The sequence below is a fragment of the Boleophthalmus pectinirostris genome, unplaced genomic scaffold, assembly GCF_026225935.1.
Source record: "Boleophthalmus pectinirostris isolate CB_2022bp ecotype Guang Dong unplaced genomic scaffold, ASM2622593v1 HiC_scaffold_8, whole genome shotgun sequence".
NCBI classification, from domain to species: Eukaryota; Metazoa; Chordata; class Actinopteri; order Gobiiformes; family Gobiidae; genus Boleophthalmus; species Boleophthalmus pectinirostris.
The window spans coordinates 19,413,447-19,435,672 of NW_026571515.1; the positions used below are offsets into that span (position 1 = coordinate 19,413,447).

Genomic DNA, 22,226 nt, shown 5'->3' on the forward strand with positions numbered 1-22,226 from the left:
AAACATTAATAGCTATTCTAAATTCCAAGTCTAAAGTTGTCAAAAGGCAAGGATAAAAACTTTATTGAAGACCTTTTAAACAGAAGAGGTGATGTTTTGCTTTGCTTTGTTTTTACCGTTCCCTTTGCTGCATTAAAAAGTTATGTTTGTGAAGAAATGAAAACGGAACTGTTCTCAAGTTTTGTTTTCCCAGCCTTACAGCCGATTCATGATCTAATCTAACAGATATCTCACAGACGAATCTCTCTTTAATTAAATAAACATAACATCTTATACTGCCTAGATCCTGAATCACTGGAAACTCTTCATCCACAGTCTATCTACCAGCTAAATCTCTAATAAACACCACTATAGCTGCTAACATAAGGAAAGACAGGAAGCCTTCACTGTCGTAAAACAAAGCATTCGTTTCATGTGTTTTCAACAACATTACATTTACTTCCATTCATTTCCGACACACATCCTCCACCACGACATGCCTGGCTTACACCATAATGCCAACCTTTAAACCAACTTTACAGGCAGATACTCGTCCCTTCAAGGCCCTGTGGAAACTGTCTTAGCGGCCTGGGGTCTAATGAAAGCACCACACAGGAGCACACTTACATTGGGTTGGACGGGTCTGCGTGGTGCCCCGGTGGTCTGACCACAGCAAAGCCATTCTGTACGGAAGAAGAAGAAATGTAATTAATGACTGTTCCACAAGACAGGAGATTGTTTACTCGAAGAAATCTGCAGCGTGCTATTTGAGGAAAAATTCAATTATCTTTTAATGTTGTTTAGATTAGACCCTTCAAAGTTCTATGTGACTAAACACTGCAAAAAAATGATATCTTACATTGGTTAAAATTAAAATGGATTTGAGTGGTTTTGAGTTAGATTTAAAATGTTAGTTTTCATTGCTTAAATGGTTTGATTATCATTTAAGATAATTTATCTTTAATTAAGAAAAAGCATTTTCTAAAGGGGAAGTACATTTTTCTTTGCCTTGTGCCTGATTTGGTTTGAAATATGAGGTAACGTTTTTACATAAGTAAAGAAACATTAAAACAAACAAAATAATCTAGGTCTATCAAGTAACTAAGTCTACAGTAGTAAAAACTTCTCAAATAAAAAATAATATCCTGAATTCAAGTCATTCTAACTAATCTGAATAAATAAATCAATATTTCTTTTTTCCACTCACTCTAGCCTTAAAATTAAAAACAGCTCAAAGTTTTAGGCTAAAATTACAACTAGTATTAGTATCTAAAAGAACTTGAGTTGACCTTGAGTTCCCCTTTAGCCACTCTGAATGCCAGCTCCACCACACTGCCCGCTGCCATCCGTGACGCTGTGGACGTGTGAGCCTCGTTCCAGATGGTGTCATTGTCAACCTGCAATACAATAATATGAATACATTATTATGAATACATTAGTCTATGTTTATATGGGACAAGATCTCACGAGACACAATTGACGCAAGATTGTGCAGATATCCTGAAAATGATCTTGTGAGATTTTTTTTAAAATGTTTGTATGTTGTATGTTTGGTTTGGATAATAAATGAAGCAAAGTACTGGCAGTTACATTTTTGGGAATCTGTAGTCCCAAAAAGCAGTGCTACATTGACAGCAGAAATATTAAATAAAGTAAATAAAAATGGTGATGCTAAATTTGGGAGCTGGATCATATAATTTATTAATTATAAACTCAAAATCTCGTCTTGTCTAAAGTTACCCAATGTTTGTATGCTTCTAAAACTAAACTGAGCAGACTTCTCCCTTCTGTTTCACCATTGTGTGACAGGTGTAAAGTGAGTAATGGTTCATTAGGTCATTTATTTTTTATGTGTCCTGTACTCAAAACCTCTTGGTCTGAGATTTTTCATTTATAAAGTACCATAGAAAATTATACTGCCTGATGTTCTGACTGGTGCTTGGGTATTCAGATCAAACATTGACACAGTCCCAGATAATTCAGCAAACCATTATGTTTGGCACGATTATCGCAAAGAGGACAATTCTGAGGGAATGAAACACCACAACACCTCCCTGTTTCCATAAATGGTTAAACTATATGATGTCTTGATTGTATCTTGAAGAGATTCAGTACAGTCTCTCGGACCAGAGATAAATTTACGAAAATTTCAGGACCTTTTATAGATGATATTAAGCAGAGGACTCGACCTCAAACTTCAAAGGACTGCTTTCTCATTTGAAACAGGCAAACAACAAGTTTTTTTTTTTGTACATATGTGCACTGGCAGTGTTTATGTGTGTTTTTTTAATTGAAAAAATGGAAACCAAATAAACAACATCTTGAAAAAAAAAAAACTAATCTTGTCTGTTTCTCGTTGATCCAATCTCGTGTCTCGTCTCATCTTGTGGAAATGATCACATCCCACCCCAATGCATTATTATGAAACTTCTTGTGGTGTAATAAATTTATATTTTGGAAAAGTGGAATATGAAAATATGTAATAGGCCAAATGGGAGCCTACATAGAGTTAACTAATATAAAAAAACAAGCACAATGACATAATGCAGATCTACACTTTGCATTTTGTTTTGGATAAACCATAAACAAACTCACCAGTACCAATAGATCAACTTCAAACCTTCATATTTCTTTGAACATTAGAAGCGTCTGCTCCTCTATTTAGCATGTATTTATTTGTTTCCATTCGTAGTAAAAGGCTTATAGGACAAACAGATGTGTTTCTTGGCTTTTTGCGAGTATTGTGTTTTAGCTGTTTATATTTAAACCCCCTGGAGGCCATAAAAGAATATTTAGCTCTTGTATTTGAAAAGACGGCCTGACATCCAGCTGCGATTGGATCTCCACATCATTCTTTCCTCTCTCCTCTTCTCTGTTTGTTCATAAAGCGGCATTACTGTCCATCTGGCTCGCTGACAATGAAATCCAAAGCATTTCTTTTATCCTGGCTCGTGCACATGCGGTTCCCATTAGTTTGACTTGTCATGGTCAGACACGGACTGTCAGGCAAAAGTTAGCAAAGCGCACGGCCAGCTCTCTTTTCCTCTTTAATATCCTGCCTTCTCTCCGTCTCTCTCTCTCTCTCCTAATTTCTGTCCTTGGTCGTCTGTTCTTTTGAAATAATATTGCCTTTCATCAGTACAGTGATTGTATAGAATAGCGTTCATTAAGGGCTTTGGGGCATTATTGCAGTAGTCTCTTACCCCGACTCCGCCACACGGTAACATCACGAACATGCGCTGGGAGAGGATTCCTGCAGAAATAAAACAAAATGAGTTAAGCACCATATGATGCGTCCACAGGTTGGTTTCTTCTGCATGTTTGTTAAAATTATATTGTTATTGTGTAGAAATATTACATGCAGTAACAGATAATGGCAAATCTCTGTTGTGACTATAAGCATGTCTTAAATATGTGACTAACCAGCCAGTTTGCGGTTGTCCAGTTTGAGCCTGTTGAGTGGGTTGGTGCCGTACAATAGCACATGCTTCTCTGAGTGGACAGACTGCAGCTCCTCTAGTGTAGCCTTACGCCCACGAATAGTCTATTGGGAGAAGAAATTGGATATTATTACTTTCTTATAAAATTTCTGCTAACACAATATTAAGACTAGCTTAGATAGAAAAATGGCAAATTACTTAAATTACTCTGCAAACTCCTTTATATAATTTTTGTTGTTCTTAATTTTTATTGAATTAATTTAATAATAATTCATAATTCACAAATTTTACTCCATCTTCATAAGAACGTGAATTAAAGGAGTTGGTCAACTCTTTGTCATGATCATAAAAGAACACAAAAATATTACATAATGGCACAATAGTGGACTGTACTATGTAAATTACAAAATCATATTCAAAATAGTACATTCAGACTGATTTCAGATACCTCACACTGGCCCTTGAGCCCTCTCTCTGACAGACGAGACCAGATGCTCTGGATTCTCCCAGCATGCTCTGGGTGATTACTGTTGTCTCCACAAGTGCACTGGTGCTTCAGCATGGGTGACTCATACACCAGACCTGGACAGATACAGATTTAAGCATTGAACATGGCAGTTTTCAACTTTAATAACAAGTACTGGCATTTACAACTTCCAAATACAAAAAGTAGGCCACCCACAAAATGTTAAATTGAACCTAAATGCCTTATGTTGGATTTCATTTTCAGGACACGAGCCTAGATACATTAACTTGATAAACCAACAAATAGGAATCTACTTTTACCATTGTATTTGAATGTATAGACCCCTTGTTTATACATTTTCTCTCAATATTCTCCATATCATTTAAGGATCCCTTCAAATCATTTCACAACCTCCATAAAAGTAACAACCCCCAGGCTGAGAATACTGTCTAGTATACAGGTAAATAAGGCCCCTGCAGTCCAATGATTTACAAAACCCATCTTGCTGTTTTCTACCCTGAATCATTGAGTTCATGCTACACTGGATGGTAAAGTCAGCAGTACAAAACACAGCCATCATGACATTGCTGTGTTTACATTTACACTGTGTAGTCGGAACAGTGAGGCTGACCTGTTGTGAAGCGTGGCTTGGCGCTGACCTCCTGACCGGGCAGAGTCAGGGTTTTCTCAGGCAGGGTCAGGGAGGTGGAGGCTGGGGAGGACTGTGTGCGAGACAGGGGCCGATGGGCCACGCCCCCTCCTGCTCTTAACACGGGCACAGCCAGAGTCTCCATCTGACGGTGGAGCTGCTGCAACTGCTTCTGCTGCTCCCACAGCAACGACTACACAGCACATTAGGCCAAGGATTACAATCAATAAATAATCAAGGTACAAAAGAGAAATTTGCGTCACATTACATCAGTTTACTGACTACATTAAAATGGGACAGACAAAGATAGACAAACCATGTCACTGGTTTGTAAAATATATATATATATATATATATATAAAAATTCTGAATATGACTAGAATAATATGAGGCATTATTGAACCTGGTTGAGAATGAGGGCATGCTGTAGGTTCATCTGCTCTTCATGGCTCTTAGAAACAGGCTCTGTCTCCCTCAGTGATTCTGCCCTTGCTCTGCTCTGATAGGGGGATTCTGTAGGTGAAGACCCGCCCCCATCCTCAGAGTCCATCTCCTCAGAGGGGATCTGGTGCAGCCGAGGCTTCTCACTGGACTTGGACATGAGCTGTGATGTCAACAAGATGAAATGTTTATTAGCAGAAATCAGAAGCCTTCACCTTATGTAAGGGCATGCATTTCATAAGTCATGCATAATTTAAAGAATATATTTGGAATAATATTAATACATAATAATATTTGTACCAACGTTCTATTTTGTTAAAGTAGACCAAGCCCATTCAGTGCAAAACTATCTCTACATCTACACCAGTATTCATGACTGTATATTTGTTAAATGCAGTATTTATTATGGAATACATAAAACTTTTAGAACTGACCGCTGTAAATAATATTTAAATGCTATTTGCATTTTCTCTTAGACTTTGACAAACTTTATTGATCCACAAGATAAATTATTTGGAATTTCCCCCCCTAAATACTGCAATTGTGGTGGCTATACTAATTTGTTATATAAATAAGGTCCATGTAGTATAGGTTCCTTTTACCTTGCCCAAGTGAGTCTGTTGCTTGAGCCGCTCCAGCAGCTGTGTGCTGTGCTGTTGTTGCAGGAGGTGAGAGTGAATCGCTCTGGGGCTGGGAGGCAGCGGCTCAGAGCGAGTTCTGCTCAGGGGTTTATGAGGAGGAGCACCCCCTGGAGACAGGTGGTCTAACTGCGAGAACTGCAGCGGGACGCTTTCTAAACCTGAAACTGGAGTTTGAGAGGAGGTACAGTAAGGTGCATGCAAATAATTTTTATATTTTATCCATTCATCATTATTTTTCAACAGTCACAATATGTTTGAGAAGGAAAGAATGAAGCTAAAGCCTTATTCTGGTTTTACTCCTAAACAACAGTTTGTTAACTGTTAACCCATAAATCCATTTGCACACTGTAAAAAGTAAATTTTTTATATTAACTGAATGCTTTTTAAACAAAAACACATTTTTTATAACTCTCAATAAAGACCTTTTAATAGAGTTTTAAAATAGTTTTATATGACCACATTATTTAATCTCATCACTGTTACACATTTTCTGAGCATAAGGCTGCTGTAGCCAAAATTTGCCATTCGAATTATAAACACCAGTAGATCACCAGAGCATCACCAGTAGAGGGAGCTCAAGAACTACAAACTCAGCTTCAAAAGTGGAGTAGCAAAACAGAATCCATTGTACCGTATGATTATTCAATTACATAAAACATGTATTTTTTTAAATTATAAAATTAAAAAATCTTCCAAAAGTGTACTTCTTACCGGTGAGCAGTGGAGAGTGCACCAGACCGGATGGCTCCAGGATGATGACAGGCAGAGGGTGAGGGTTCAGCTGCCCACTCTGTTCCTCTCTGCTTAGGGGCACAAAGACAGGAGAGCCCCCTGCAGTGACCAGAGGCACCCGGCCCACCTTCAGAGAGGACAATTCCCCATCTCCCTGCGCACACACACATCCACACATAAACACCACTGAAACTACTCTAGATCTTAAGATATGATGTGTACATAAAATTCCCTATTACTGTATTACCCGTGCATTGGCCGGCAGTCCCAGTGTGATCGTGGGCTGAGAGGAGGGACTGTGGACCGTGAAGTTGGCCAAAGTGCCGTCTCTGAGCAGGAGCCTCTGAGCCTGACAGATTTAAAAATACGGAAGTGAAACTATTATTAAAAGACCCATCAGGGGAAGAAGAACTGATAATCACCCGTAGATACAAATGCAATGTCCTTGAAATAGCTTGATACTAGAGGCTGCTAGCTAAAACATTTTGGTACAGATGTAAAAGCATTTCAGAGTACACTTTTTTCCATGATTATTTACATTATAGATTCTCAATGAAAGCATCAAAATTATGAACTAACCACAAACTTATTTTATATATAATAAATTTACTAAAATCCCTGGTTTTCACTTTTCACATTTCTATGCCCTGACGCATAGATATGTGAAGTAAAAACCATTTCAGGAAATTTCATCAAGAAGTTCATTGAGAGAAATTCAAGAGTTTGCAGTGCTGTCAACAAAGCAAAGGGTGGATACCTTGACGATTTAAATTTTAAATAATTAGTTGAGTTATTTTACTTTTTTCTATACTAAAAAAATACCATATATCTTGCATCATATATTTGAAGTCTTCCTTATGTGCATAAAATGTAGAAAGTAGTACATAAAGAAAAAAAAAAACACTGAATGAGATGGTGTGTCTAAACTTGTCACTGTCTTACTCTTAATCTGTAAAACTACCAGATAATATTTTGTTCCTTTTGAGCTCCTTTTTGCTTAATTGCAGATGTTGCCTGGTGATTGCGTGCAGAGCCACAGCAGGTGTTGACTGAGGTTGCGGTGTTCTGACTTCCTGTGATTAAATGAATGATGCAGAAACATCTGATAGACTGAGCACTGCTGCTGATTTAAACATGTCATTATGTCTACCACTGATCCGCTCATGTCTATGAAACACTCAATGCACCTCACTAACAAAGTGTTGTTCCTAAAATCAACCACGATAGAGGAAAAGCCTAATGTTGGGTGTATAATTAAGTTTATATTAAATGTGATAAACAGACACACACCTCATGCGAGAGACCAGCAGAGGGCAGCAGACCATCATTGGGTGCACTGTCATTGGGAGAACTGCATCCAGAGACAGGAGTACTGCTGCTGCTGGGAGAAGAGTCTGAAAAGAAATGTTTAAATACATTTAAGGTTTTGTTAAAGGTCCTATATTACACAAGCTTTAAGACATGTTAAAATGTTGTTACCTCCTCAACAACATACCTGGATTAATAGTCATAATATGCATTATTAGTCTGTCTATCTCCAAAGCTCAGTATGCTCTTTTCCACCTTGTGATGTCATGTAATGGTAGTTCTAAAGTTAACATCTACCTTTTACCTTTTCTTCAGTGGACACTGGCAATTCCATGCCTTAAATTATTTAAATGATTCTAGTGAATGTGTATGGAGTTTAAAAACACAGTGGAGCACTGTCTGTATTGACATTAGGGTTTACTTCTTGACAGAGGAACTAACTGTGCAGGCTTTGTGTGTTAAACATGTGTGAAGGAAACAAAACACAACTCCATATATGTTTTTGAAGAGGAAACAACATTCCAACATAACACAAACCTCAGTATATACAGACTAAATCCTGCTTACCCAGTGTGTCAGGGACTCTGTGTGTGTGTTTGACGGTCGGGGGAGCACTCTCTTTACGCGTCAGAGGGCTCTTCCTGGTGTGCAAGTGTTTCTTCAGCTTGTGTTTCACCTTCAGATTTGGCTCAGAGGCTGAAATCACAAGGACATTTTGGTTAATTGATTATAATAAAGTGCATGCTGTTGAGAGTTGCAACTAACTTATTTTAGAGGTCGACTGGTCAGATGATTATTTATATCATACATTAATACTTTTTAAAGTAAAGGTTGAAGTACGGTGAGTGAAGGCTTCTAAATAAAGAAGTAAATAAAGTGTATTACTGATGAAAAAGGGAAACATGATATTTTGATTTTGATATAATGTAAGCTATTGACTTCTTTTTAGTGCCTACAAGTCAAACAAGTCTTTTTATTGTACACAAGACTTTTTCAAATACATGTTGAAGTATGATGAGCGAAGACTTCTAAATAGAGAAGTAAATATTAGTGTTAACTGTATTACTGATAAAAATGGGAAACACGACATTTTGATTTGAATTCTAAGCTATTGACTTCTTTTAGTAGTCTACTAGTCAGCTGTTAAGTTTTCGATTAGATAACTAGTCAAACAATTATTTATATTGTACATTGAGACATTTTACATGCGTATACATTACCAACCAATACATGATCAAACAAATAAAGGTTGAAATACAGTGAGTGACTAGAGAATCAATAAAGTGTATTAGTGATGAAAATGGAAAACTGTTTATTTTGATTTAATAACTTTTGTTATAAAAATACCTTTTCATATGTGTTTTAGAGTGTGTCTAGTCCAGGTAAGGATTAAGTCATCTCTATGATGAACTGTTGATTAGTACAGTCTTTAACCAGATAGCAGATGTTGTACATATGGAGCAGCATTTTATGGATCTAGTGCCTATGTATAGCCCAAGATAAATTTCTCCAGGGGACAATAAACTTTACCTATCATTACCAAATACAATTGCAATTATTAATACACAAATTATCTTTCTTATCATCGACTAGTCACAGCTAGTTCATGAATGGTTGTAGCCCTAGAGAGGACAGTTGAGTTTATGGCTGTAAACTGATGAAATCAGAGAGTGAATGCAAAACATGTGTGCACCTGCTCTACGCAGCGGAGTCCCCTCTGAGGCCTCACACACAGACTGAGACGGAGACAGGGCCAAAGGGGAGGATGAGACATTGGGGTCCGGGGCCAGCTTTCTGTAATACAAGAACATAAAACATAAAGTGAGTAAATATAAAAGTGAAATGAACTACATCAGGTAAAACAGACTGACCTGTACGGGACAGCAGGAGAGGACAGAGGGTTCGGGTTGGACCTCTCCAGAGCCTGTTTCTGCTTCTTCAGGATCACCTCCTGCAGTTTCTGTTTGACCAGGGAGCTGGCCACTGCACCTACAATGACACAAAGGACATACACTTTACAAGTTACAGTGGGACGACTCCAGCCATTCAGGTACATTTTGGACTGCAGTGTTTGTGTAGTGATGCCCTTGTATAGTGATGAAATGTATAAGAAAAGTGCAATGGGACACTTAAAGGCGCTGCGGCGAGTTTTCCCATGACAGTAAAGCTTACAGCAACTAGCATGCTAAGACACACCTGCTGATTATCAGACAATAAAATGCTTTCCAATGAGTTGCCGACAATACCGACAATACATACAGAGCCTTTAGGAACAGCTAAAACATGGAAAACATTATACACTATTTCATTGTAATGTACAGTTATGGCAGTATATTTAATAACTATCTGAAAATGCAGTGACATTGTTGGGGACGTGTGGTATTTTTATTACAATTGATAATCTGAATGGGACTACCACACACACACACACACACACACACACACAAGCACACACAAATACACATATAGTGGCGACAGGAGGTGCGAGGAGCGACCGAGTCAATATTGACCCACTGACTTTTATGTGCCCAGGGCCAGAGCTATATTTAACTCCACTGTTGTAACTGCAGCGGCTCAGGTATATTTAGCCCCCACTTAAAAGACACTGAGATAAGGCTCTGGACATATTGTACATTCATTTTTCAGAAATTTTATAAACACTTCGCAGAGGGGATTTCCACTTTGGAATTAGCAAAGGTCACCAGAACAGTATGTGTTAAAGGCGCACGATGGAGGGTCTGGCCAGCTGCTTCTGTCCATGGAGATGTTATTTCTTGGCCTGGAATGTTCCACAATATGGCATTAAATCATAGATTATGTAATGAAACGGACTAAAAGAGTGTGATGCCGCCCTTAGCGTTTGGCTCCAGTGAAATGACGCTCACGAGGCCAGCAGTTATAGAGGTGAATTTGGAGCAGAGTTCCATATTAGGCATAAGAATTCATTTATAGACAAAATAGTGAAATAAAAAGACCAGGATCATGTAGCAGCAGTTACAGAGAGAGCGGTGTTTACAAGGAGACAAGCAGGTAATGCCACCAGGTTATATGTCAGATATGTCAGATCTGTGGAGAAGTGATCTTACTCATAACAAGAACGCTTTTTCAATGTGTTTTTCAGTTCTCAGTTTTCAATTGTATAAAAGTAACATAAATAATTTAAACATCAGATTGTGTAACATTCCAGACAAAACAATAGGATATTCACGGACACAAGCACGCGCACATACGCACGTCAGAAAGGTTCCACAGTGCATCATTAAGTGCAGTGAGACTTGTGGTGACATGTCTGGCAGTGTAAAATCTGAGTGTGTTGAAGCTCACTTTGTTGACTCTTGTCCTTGTGTTTGAGCTGCTGTAGCTCCTGCTGCTTCTCGTGCTGCTCCTGCTCCCGCCTCCTCTGCTCCATGTTATACTGACCCGCAACAAAGGACAGTGTTAATAATGCAAATACAGAAGATTACATTTAAACTACTAGTCTGGATAGTATTATTTGGAATAGCACGACACTTTACAGCAGGAATGTAGAGCTGTGCATTTGTTACTGACCCCAAACAATACTGTAAAATTAAGTATTAAAGACATTTTGTATATTAGACACTACTACTACACTAGTAGAGTGGTACAACTGCATAGTGATGTTATATGTGTTCAGTGAATAGAATGAATGGTAGTCCTCAAAATATGTATTGTTGGTGCCATTTTCTATGTTGCAATTTAGGCTCAGATTTAGTTCAGATTCAGATTCAGATTCATAATATAATTTGATTTATATTCAGTGATTGCATGTTACATCATATTTAGGATTACATTACTATATTTGATCATTTGTATTTAGTGACATTTTCATTTAGTTTTGAATGAGTTCAGATTAATTCATTTTAGAATTTCCAGATGCATAGTCAACAGGAGCCAGCACCAATATGACGCTTTGAGCTTGCGCATTCACGGGAGGTAAAACCATTGTTCTGTTACTTGTGTGAGAATTTCAGTAAAAACGAGGCGAACACACTGTTTTCTACCGTTGTTAAAACCTTAAACACGAGTGGACTTGTTCTTTCCTTCTGAAAGTGGTAAATTGCATGAATACGATAAGAAGAAGTCACTGAACACAAGAAGGGAAATTTAGCCACTTCATGTATGGTTTCGCTTTTATACTGATTTTGCAATAAGGTTCCAACAAATCAAGCTGTTAAATATATTACTCATTATTTTTTGACAATTTGCAATGTTGACAAAAATGAAATTTAAAACTGTCCTATTTCTTGCTGGGTAAGATTTTTACAATAGTATGTGAAACAGTACTCTTGTCTAAAGTAAAGTCATCCAACCTGTCCTGCACACATGGTAATATATGAAAGAGAGACTTCTACTTTTACAATGTAGTAGTATTCTTACATGAATATTTTGCTACTCCATTCCTATACCCTTTGTGTAACACAGTCCACATGTTTTACACCTACCCGTATGTGATGGTGCAGTTGTTGCTGGGAGAAGGAGGCGCGGGGCTGGGGGGAGTAGGGGCTCAGGAGCAGGGGCGTGTGCAGCGGGGTGAGGAGCGCCGTGTCCGACCCTGAGCGCATCCCCCGCTCGCTCACCACCCTCAGGTCCATGGGAAACGAGGCCGCGCACGACACCGGCACCGCCACCGTGGAATCTGGGAAGAGGAAGCAGAATCCGTCACAACTTTCCTCACCTCTGTTTACACCCAACAATGGTTCAAACGAGGCAGGTAAATCAGTGTTTGGACAGAGGTGGAATAATATGCGCTTTGAGCTCGTTTCAACACACGGAGGAAAACCACAAACCAGGGTTCAAAAATAGAAGCAGTTTCCAAAGCTGTGGGAAAAGTGAGTACATGCATTTAGATACAAGCTTTGCAAGAAAAATACTGCTAAAAATATAACACTTGTGGTCACATCGTCCCAAACAATCTGAGGTATGCACCATGGTTGAAAATTCCAACATCCGATACAGGAGAAGTCAATAAATACAAATTGTAAACATGCTTTGTGTACAGTGGAAAAGTCATCTATCACTATAATAAACTATGTGTCCAGAGGTGAACCAGGGATTCAGATTCAGGGGTAAATTCTCTGACCATTAAGGAAAACTGTTTTTTTTTTTACACATCTTCTTTGAATGTTACTGGGTTGAAACCAATGGCAAGTTTAGTAGTTTATCAGTCAGAACAAAGTAAGGGTTGAGTTTATGATGCACATTTGAAGAGCTTCAGTTTAATTCTAGTTAAGCAGCAAACAAAGGTGTGTACTCAGTTACATTTATTTAAGAAACTTTTAAGTAAAAAAGTAAAGGCACTCTGTTCTACCTTCTGATGTCTTTTGGTAATACAGGAGGTATTTCACTGTACTTTTAAAGTCCTTACAACTTCCCTAGAATCATGTGGATGATTTTGGACCTGGAATTACCCATCTGAACTGAACAAAAGGTAAAAGGTAACTGTTAAACACTTTATGTCATCACAAGGTGGAACAGAACATTTTGAACTTTGTTGATGTAGACAGACTAATAATAAAGGGTTACTGAAACATGTTTGAGTGAAACAAAACAGAACTCTAGGTATGTTTTTATGAGGTAACGCCATTCTAACACAGCCTGAAGCTCACACGAGTCAAATTTGCGTAATATAGGACCATTAATGCAATGTAACATTTGATTTTCCTTTTTTTTGCACTGCAGTATTGTTGTGTTTTCTTTAAATAGCCCCTAGATTAGTAATGGTAGCTTTGTGCACACACATATAACACACATACAGATTTCCATGCTTTTTGCATTCAGTTGGATCTATTTGCATTGCATGGCTGACTCAATGGGAAAGATTGCCTCATCCGGCGCTAAAAACAGGATCCAGGAAAGGAACGGCTTGGGAAAAGGCTGGTGGTGGTTTCTGTCTAAGTGACACAGACACACACGCACACACACACACGCATACACACACACAATTACATACTGGACCAATTACACACACACAATTACTATACCGACTTATCGTTCAATATATGAAAGCTGGAACAATATTTTTGGGGATCAGTATCAGGTGTAAAGTTTCTTTGCACAACTGGGAAGTTTTTGATTATTTTTGGCTATATGATAAGATTTAAGCCATAAAACGTTGAACTTCTGTGACTCATGACAGATGCAGACTATGTACTAAACTGTTTCATTCTGATTTTTATTTTTATTTAGAATATTTTTTTGTGGTTTAAATCTGCTCTTGGGTTATTATGGCATAAATTAGTTTCAACATTAGCGTTTATTGTCTATATTTACTTCAGCAATATATAGAACTTCAAAATTTTTTATCGTGACACACACACACACACACACGCACACACACGCACACACACATACTGGATTAATGGCATCATGCATATCTGAGGGAAACACAGAATCAAGCACAGGTGCATGTGTTTATACAAACCACAGACAAACCCATATAAAACACATTTAAAGCAACACAGCACTTTTTACGTTTGTTTCACAACACACACATATAACATCAGCTGTTCTCTTTCCTGCTTTTGTTTTTATTCAAATCTTGCCATTTTGTCACCCTGATACCTCCTTTAAAGGTGCACTGTGTAACTTTTAGTGGAGGGTCCATCACCATAGTATGTCATTAAACGAATTTATCTCTACGGAGGCAGCAGGTGTCGCCACAGGGCCAAGTTACATGTCGAATCTGTGGAAAGGCAAGCCCACTCACAGTGAGAATGCACGTTTTGAAGTCAATAAATACCCATGTTATTGAGTAAGTTTAATGCCATCCTGGGACATTTCAGAGAAAGCAACATCTCCTTGGAGAGAAGCAGATGGCAGACCTTCCACCAGAAAGTTACACAGTACACCTTTAATGACAAAACGTGTCACAATAACACCTTGCCAGTATCAGTGTACTGTATTTCAATATGTTGTTTAAATGTGCTATCCTCTTATCCATGTCGTCTATAAGAAGCTATTGTGCAAACCAGCTGCTTAATCCAGAATGAAGATACAGTTCAATAATTTGCATGTCTACAAATTCATGGAAACTATTCGAATACCTTGGACGTGCTGTTTCAATGCAAAATTTCTAGTTTTTCAAGTTCTGAGATAGCAAATGCCCTATATTCTCAGTAACATAGATAAGAGATCCACTTGACAGTCTCATCCCTGGTTCAGTGCAATGTCATGGATCACCACCAGTCACTGTTCATTTCTTCATTGGCTCGCCTTTACACAACAGTGTATTATAAACCTCATGTCACACACTCTTAAACTAGGGCTCAACAATTAATTAAGTAAAGCTCAGCCCACAAGCCTACGTCATCCATGCTCTCAAATGACAATTTTCCATAAATATACTAAAGCCTGATACGAAACTGTACACAACAACTTGACAAACCTGATGTGATGTGCAGTAGTTTCATTAGTGGGATGTACAATGATTGTGCTCTGAAGGGAGGTGACTTAGCACGGAGAGCGAAGGGAGGGAAGGGAAGGTAAAATGGTTATGTAAATATGTTATGAGTTAGCAGGAGTAGAAAAAAACACTTTTAGAGTTGTTTATAATGTGCACTCTGAGCAGTATCTTACTTTTTATACATACATCATGATAACTGCAAGTAGACCATGACGCACATTGCAGAAAAAGCACTTTTCCTTTAAAAAACACTAGCCTACTTCCACCATACACACCTGCAGTTGTTTGCTAACCGCTCTGGCTTGCATGTTGCTGCAGCCCAAACTTCACACCGCTCGACGCTCCACACAGACACATGCACACAAAAGTTTCACATGGTTTGTTGTGACATGGTGGTGCAGCGTGAGAGGAAAGTGTCACAGATGTAAAACATGGGCCTCCCTACAGCAAATACCTAGAAATGAGAGAAAGGCTGCACCATAACATACAAACATGCCATGGTGGAGATTGCTTCCACTAGAAAAGGCACACACAAGCATACACTGTCCTGTACAATGGCTCCACTTTGTATGTTCTCATTAACATGTTTGGGTTCATACCACAACAGTGCGTGTCCGTATTTGGGTTCACTCAACGGACTGCGTGAATAGCGGCGAGCATGCACACAGCTTTTGTAAGGACAGCGAGAAATAACAAGGCTTTTCTTCGCGTGGAATTGGAGAGGGGAACGCGCTTATACAAGGAGACAAAGGCCGCTACAGTTCGCACACATCCACGGCCAGCGCAGTGTCTCGCTCCCTCCCAGCTTCCCAAGGGTTATAAATAGAAAAACACACAGCTCCGGAGTTTACCTACACAGGGGCTTTTGTTTCCTCGGGAACACACACACGTTTGTATAGGAACGCGCTGAGGTCACTTCCACTTTCAGATGGATGGTATAAGTACACACCTGGACAGATGTTTGTTGTGGTAGGTAGCTTAGACTTACCTGCTCTTAAACCACAGTTATGTATACATTTTTGTAGAGTAAGGGTTACGGTTGTAGCGATACTAAATTTCCAAACTCAATTTTGATACTAAGGAAAATACTACTCCAAAAACAGTGCATTTTTGACAGAATAATCATAATAATCAACACAGATTGCAGCTTCTCAAATAGCACCATGTGGTCTTGTACTTTTCTAGTTCTGATAAAGAGCAATATTGTTCTAAAACTATCCTACTTTGGCAAGAGCTGGGGCAGGAGGCATGAGGGGGCAGGTCTGTCAGTCTGTATACACAGTTTGTAATGATTACTTGTGTTTTTAATTGTGTTTTTGGACCACATTGATAATTAGACGGCACTTCTCAAGGGGCAATAAATTAAAATAAATTCAAATTTCTATAACATTTGTCAGTATCGATACTAGTTTTAGTATCATTTAGCCTTTGAGTATTTAACATGAAAACTGCATGTTTGTTACTGCACAAGTGAACACTTTGCAAGCTGCACTAAGAATTTTAATGTACAGTTTTATTTGCAGACTGAAAAAAATCAAACAATGAAATAATAATGTCACTCACAAATATGAGATTCAGAGCATAAGATATGAGTCCAATATGTGGAGACACTGGTATGGTTGTCTTTCAAAAACATAAATGTCCTTGTCTGTTTTAAAAATGAAGTAAAAAATAAAGATGATGATGATGATGATGAATTATGTGTGTTCAATGGGCTTGCATAATGGCTTTCAATTCACAGAAACAATTACGCATAAGCAACTGAAATATACCCAGATATTCTGTTTCTAAGAAATCATGCTAATTTAACTTGCTGATTTCCTTGCTAAAACAGTTGACTTTAAAAGGAATGTAGTAACATGATTATACGCTAAACAAGCTGACCACATAGACCAATAAAAAGGAAAAAGAAACTGTAGGCTTACTTTAAAAATACTTGTCCATTTTACAAAGAATTTTAAACTCTGTCCGCCTTCACATCTGAAACTCAGACTCACTAAACACGTTCTAAAAACAGCGCAAAACTCACCTTTTCCTTGCAGTGTGTTACGTTAAACACCTTTGAGTTACTGTAAAAAGCACTGTATAAAACCAATGTATTATTATTATCAACTTTTATATCTACTGGTTAATAACTGCATGAAGTCATTATTCACAGCTGCACCTGTGTTTTGGGCGTTGCATGGAGGCAGGACACAGGGGTTAAAGCTATTATTAAAGCAATGGTTATTACCTGTAATGATATCTTGAGAGCTATAAAAAGACATTAATATGGTTTTGGAACATACAAGCAGCCTTGGCCAGAACAATGGTGTCCTATCCTCCCAGTTTCTATTGATTGAATACATGTTCCTCTGAATATCGAGTATCAAGTCTCCAGCAGAATTCGCCTGAAAACAATGCAGTGGTTTAGTCCTACTTAGACCTCTGTGACCACAGCTAATCCGCACTGTTTTTCCATTTTGGCTATTTCCAGCTAATACACAGCTTAAATGTTTTTAGATCTCCTCAAGAATGCTATTATGTTTCAGGCAGGGAGAACAAGAAACGCAAATCCTTGACCCTGGGGTGGGACTGTGATTTTGATTTAAACAGCTAATGGCCACCACAGCGCCACTATAGATATTTGTGCATATTAGCGTTATATCCATCCTTGATTGTTGCCAGGAAAGTAAAATTACACATTATACATTATAATTTATGCTGACGGGGTAAAATTATAACGGGTAAGTGTTCCTGTCTGCTGTTTTCTCATGCTTGATAAGGTCATTACAGTCTGAATGCCTTTTAGAAACAATGCATACTTATACTTAGATTATGTAAGCGGCGGTGTGTGCTTACCTACCTACCACAACAAAGAGACGCAAGCCGAAACCATCTATCTGTCCCTCCTAACAACAGCATACCTACAAACTGGACCAGAACAGCGCCGCCACAAATATGGTGTCAGGTGTCATGTTATGTAGCGCTATTTCTATTTGTAATATAAGACAGACTATAGGTTTCACACTTACGAACCTCGTAAATGATTTTTTTTTTTTTTTTATGGAGAAGAGGTGTTGGAAAGAAAATACATGCTTTGAATTTTGCCAGATTGCATTTTCTTTCAGACATAGCCTTAAACCAAACTAGACCAGGGCTAAAACTGGATTTAGCCGGACTAAACCCAGATTAGGCTTTTACTAAACACGAATTAATTTCAAAGCCAGAGTAAGCAGCGGCCCTGGTATGTAACTTTTTTTTTTTTTTTCATTATGGATTTGTTTATTCCACTGAAAAAAAAACAACAAAAAACTGTGTCCTTACTCTGAGCGGGTTTGCATCTCCACAAAACTGACTCTTATTTCGCCTGATAAAGGGCCTCTTCCTGCTTGTGTCCATGGAAATGTTGTTCCTTTGACTATTATATTCCACTGTGTGGCATAAAACATACATATATCTCCATGGAGAATGTTAGGGAGTATATTTTTGACTTCCTATTTCCATGAAATGATGCAGTTTCGCTCCTAAAAAGCTACATATTAACAGTAATAATAACAGTAATACACAAGTCGTATATAGAGCTTTTCAAAAGAAACTCAAAAGATGTGTTTCAAGGAAAAAATGAAATATCACTTTAATACAAGATTTTTAGCAGCACTACTATTGACACCTCCCTTAAATATGCGACTGGATCTTAATATAGTACGGTACTTTTAAACTATACAAATATATTCTCTTGCAGCTTGATGACGTAAGTGTAAAATGTGTGAACTTATTTGGTTATGTCTACCTTTCAGCATTTGGGTGATCCTTCAGTTCCTCCCCCTGAGTTCACTCTCCACCTGAGTAAGCCTGGACAGGTTCTACAGGTACGGCCGGGTAACACAGCCAGCTCGCTCTTTGTTTAGCGACCTGTCAATGTTATAATACAAGACAATAGGACACAAAGATAATTCAGTCATCAAAGATGCTGTTTAACACTAGAGAAACCCAGGAAGTCTTAACGTGACAAGTGACAGACACTAAGTTGCCAAATATATTTGCTACCCCACTCACTTTCACTCCTACATTCATTAATGTAGTTCCTATTTTTTTAACATGCACAACGTGGCAACGGAAGTAAAAAAATAAATCAATTGTTAAAAGAAAAGCTGTTCAAAAATAGCCAGCAAATATGAGCGTGTTGTTAAAGAGGCAATATGTAACTTTTGTGGGAGCATGTCGGGGGGCTTGGAGACATTTCTTTTTACTAAAATGTTCCACAGTATGGCATTAATTACAGGTGTTTTATATTGATGAAAGTACTTGATGAAGGAAAAATGTGAATTGTGAATTTGTAACCTGGCCTGGTGTCATCACTCGCATCTCTTCATGAAGATAGACACGTTTAATGCCAAACTGTTCCATTTCAACATCACAGGCAAAGCAATATCTCCATAGAGACGAGAAAGTGGTCCACCCTCCACTAGAAAAGCTACATAGTGTAACTTTTACATTTGTGCCTTGAGTGGGTAGAGAATAGCCTGATTCATCAGTCGCTTTCACTTCGTGGAAATTGTCTGACCTCGCAGCGTTAGAATTAGTTTGTTCGACAGTAGGTGGGTACTTTTTAATTTAACCAATCGCTGCTATTTGGTTGTGATGTATGTAATGCGCCGCTAACAGGGCTGACTGGTATATTAAGCTTTTCCCAAATCCCGAAGGGCAATAACGTCTTTCCTGTTGATAAAATTCACCAAACATTCTCTTTGTTCCGGCTTTAAATCCTCGATCTCGGGAATCGTTGCAAACACAGAATGTATGGCTCTTCGCTGATTGGCTGGTGCCCAAACTCGCACTTCCAGGGTTTTTGTGAACTGTCTAGTGTATTCTGATTCCTGACCTAGTCACTGGAGAGAAATGAAATTGAGCAGAGGCACTAGGTGGCGCCAGCCTGGCTAGGTAAAGAACATTATGTACAGTATGTTATGAAATTATAATGACACAAAAATGCACCTTTATTTTTATGTGTACTAGTTCATTTCATAAATCCAAATTGGCTGACTTTTAAATGTGGACTGGTCTGTTCTTGACTCAAACACACAACATCAAAGTATTAAAAGCACGTTGCAAATGTTCCCTGTATGCTCAATGATATAACAACAGCTTGGGCAACTTTTCTCATAATAAAAAAAAATCGTTTTATTTCACAACATAGAAATGTCCTTGGTTAAAGCTATTGCTTCATATAATTGCAAGATGACTACGTATGCAAATCTAAATATAGATGTCCTTCTTGTATTAAATGCCATTATTTTGCGGGCGTGTTTGTACCAACTCTGAGCCAAAAAATAAACAACAGGTTCAAGTGCGATTTATGTTACGCAACCAGGCAGAGGAGATTGTGTAAACTAAAAATACACTGGGAAATTTTGAGGGCCAAGTAATAGAGTTGACAGTGAAGATGTTGACTTGACAAACATGCAGGGAGCCATTCCTTTATTAAATTCTTGTTGCTGAGTAACAAATAAACAGCTGATTCAGGCAATATCCGCTATTCAGTAATTGCAGTTACGTAAGGACAACTGATAAATGGGATGTCTCCATATAGCTGGAATATTAAAACAATCTGAAAGCTAATTACAGAAATTGGAAGCAAAAAACAACTTAAAAAGTACAAAAAAATAGGTCAAATGTCTCTTCTGATTTTATTTTTACATGTACATTTATACAATTATGCATTATTTGACACAGTCTCTTTATTTCTCTCTCTATTTCTGCTATTTATTTTGAATTTATTATTACCATTTATATTTTTGCTCTTTGTTATTAAAAAATATTGTGATGTGAGAGCTACTGTGTCCAAATACTGTGTCCCTTGTAGATCAGTAAAGTTTGTCTATTACTTGACACCCAAAATACACAAATGCAGTTAATTGCAAGACAAAGTATCCATAGGTTTGAGAATGACGAAGAATTTGGACTGTTGCCATAACGATTAACAATAAAATAATGCCTTTTGATTCTTATTCTCAAAATGTCACCTATAAACGGGAAGTTGAAACACATGAATAGTCAAACATGTAAATAAATGACCAAATGCTAAAAGTGAGACTAACTCACAAAGTTAATCCAAGAAAAAAAAAGAAAGAAAAAGTTAAATAAAAAATCTGTGTTTTTATAAAAGAAAATGAGTGAAGATATGAATGAATTATTAAAAATACACTAAAAATGAGTAGAATCAGGAAATCTGCAATGGAATTACAAACTAAAGTCCAAACTGCTAGACTTTTAAAACTGCCTACTCTTCTATCAACATCTCGAACCAACTCCTTCTCCAGAAACTGACCTGACACCGAAGCACAAAATACAACCAAACATTACCTGTACAACAATGGGACTATTTTTAGAGCGAAGAGAACAAACCAAAGCTTGTGTGTAAGAGGAAGACATGGAGGCTGATGTATAATGCAATGGGGCTCCGGTTCCCTGGCTCCTCTGAGTTTCCATAAACATCCGCAACCTCTCTCTCCCTCTCTCACCATCCGTCTGTCTGTCCATCAGGCCTCCTTGAACCTTGACACTAATGAATCACAAACACACTGGAGTACGTGAGGTTTCCAGTTACTAGTACAAGTGTTAACAGATATAACCAGCCTCGAGGGTCACCTGCAGAGACTTCAAAATATCGATATATCGTATTGTTTAATGTGATGGTACAGTATCGATATTGGGAGCTGCTGTATTGATATATCGCCAAGAGTACTTTTTGGTATATTTTGTTAAATTATTTAGTTACAGCACTACAGTTTTGTTAATTGTTCGGAGGAAAGAAACTCATTTATGCAACACATTTGACATTTTCACAGTTTTGATGAGTAAAATGAGTGTGTTTTATATGACCTTTGCACAAGAAGTGACGTTTTTAGTATCACAATCATGATTTAGACACAATTTTTTTATTGAACCATATCAAATCGATTTGAAATATATCGTATTAAATCGTAAGATCACTGTATCGAGATGTGTATTGTTTTGTGGCCTATGTATCATATCGGCAACTTCTTAATGATACCCAACCCTACCTGTCATGATAATTACTATATCAATTTATCGTTCAGTATATGATAACTGGAGCAATATATTTTGGGGCTCAAAAATAATAATATCGTGTGCGCATTTTGTT

General features: G+C 37.9%; 1 protein-coding gene across 4 annotated transcripts in view; it reads right to left on the reverse strand.

Moving 5' to 3' along the window:
* hdac7a (histone deacetylase 7a) overlaps positions 1–22,226 on the reverse strand; it is a 55,967-nt gene that overhangs the window by 14,869 nt on the left and 18,872 nt on the right. For 2 of the 4 annotated variants that reach the window (XM_055165748.1, XM_055165747.1), the window contains exons 3-19: positions 18,852–18,973; positions 12,120–12,313; positions 10,981–11,071; positions 9,528–9,645; positions 9,350–9,450; positions 8,224–8,352; positions 7,639–7,742; positions 6,596–6,697; positions 6,328–6,502; positions 5,578–5,780; positions 4,938–5,138; positions 4,517–4,727; positions 3,868–4,001; positions 3,403–3,523; positions 3,183–3,232; positions 1,269–1,376; positions 607–662 (exon numbers count right to left, since the gene is read on the reverse strand). In XM_055165748.1, the coding sequence (XP_055021723.1) occupies positions 607–662; positions 1,269–1,376; positions 3,183–3,232; positions 3,403–3,523; positions 3,868–4,001; positions 4,517–4,727; positions 4,938–5,138; positions 5,578–5,780; positions 6,328–6,502; positions 6,596–6,697; positions 7,639–7,742; positions 8,224–8,352; positions 9,350–9,450; positions 9,528–9,645; positions 10,981–11,071; positions 12,120–12,313; positions 18,852–18,861 (2,108 nt within the window). In that variant the 5' untranslated portion in view covers positions 18,862–18,973. The remainder of the gene's footprint in view (positions 1–606; positions 663–1,268; positions 1,377–3,182; positions 3,233–3,402; positions 3,524–3,867; positions 4,002–4,516; positions 4,728–4,937; positions 5,139–5,577; positions 5,781–6,327; positions 6,503–6,595; positions 6,698–7,638; positions 7,743–8,223; positions 8,353–9,349; positions 9,451–9,527; positions 9,646–10,980; positions 11,072–12,119; positions 12,314–18,851; positions 18,974–22,226) is intronic. The other 2 variants (XM_055165750.1, XM_055165749.1) reach the window with 1 other exon arrangement.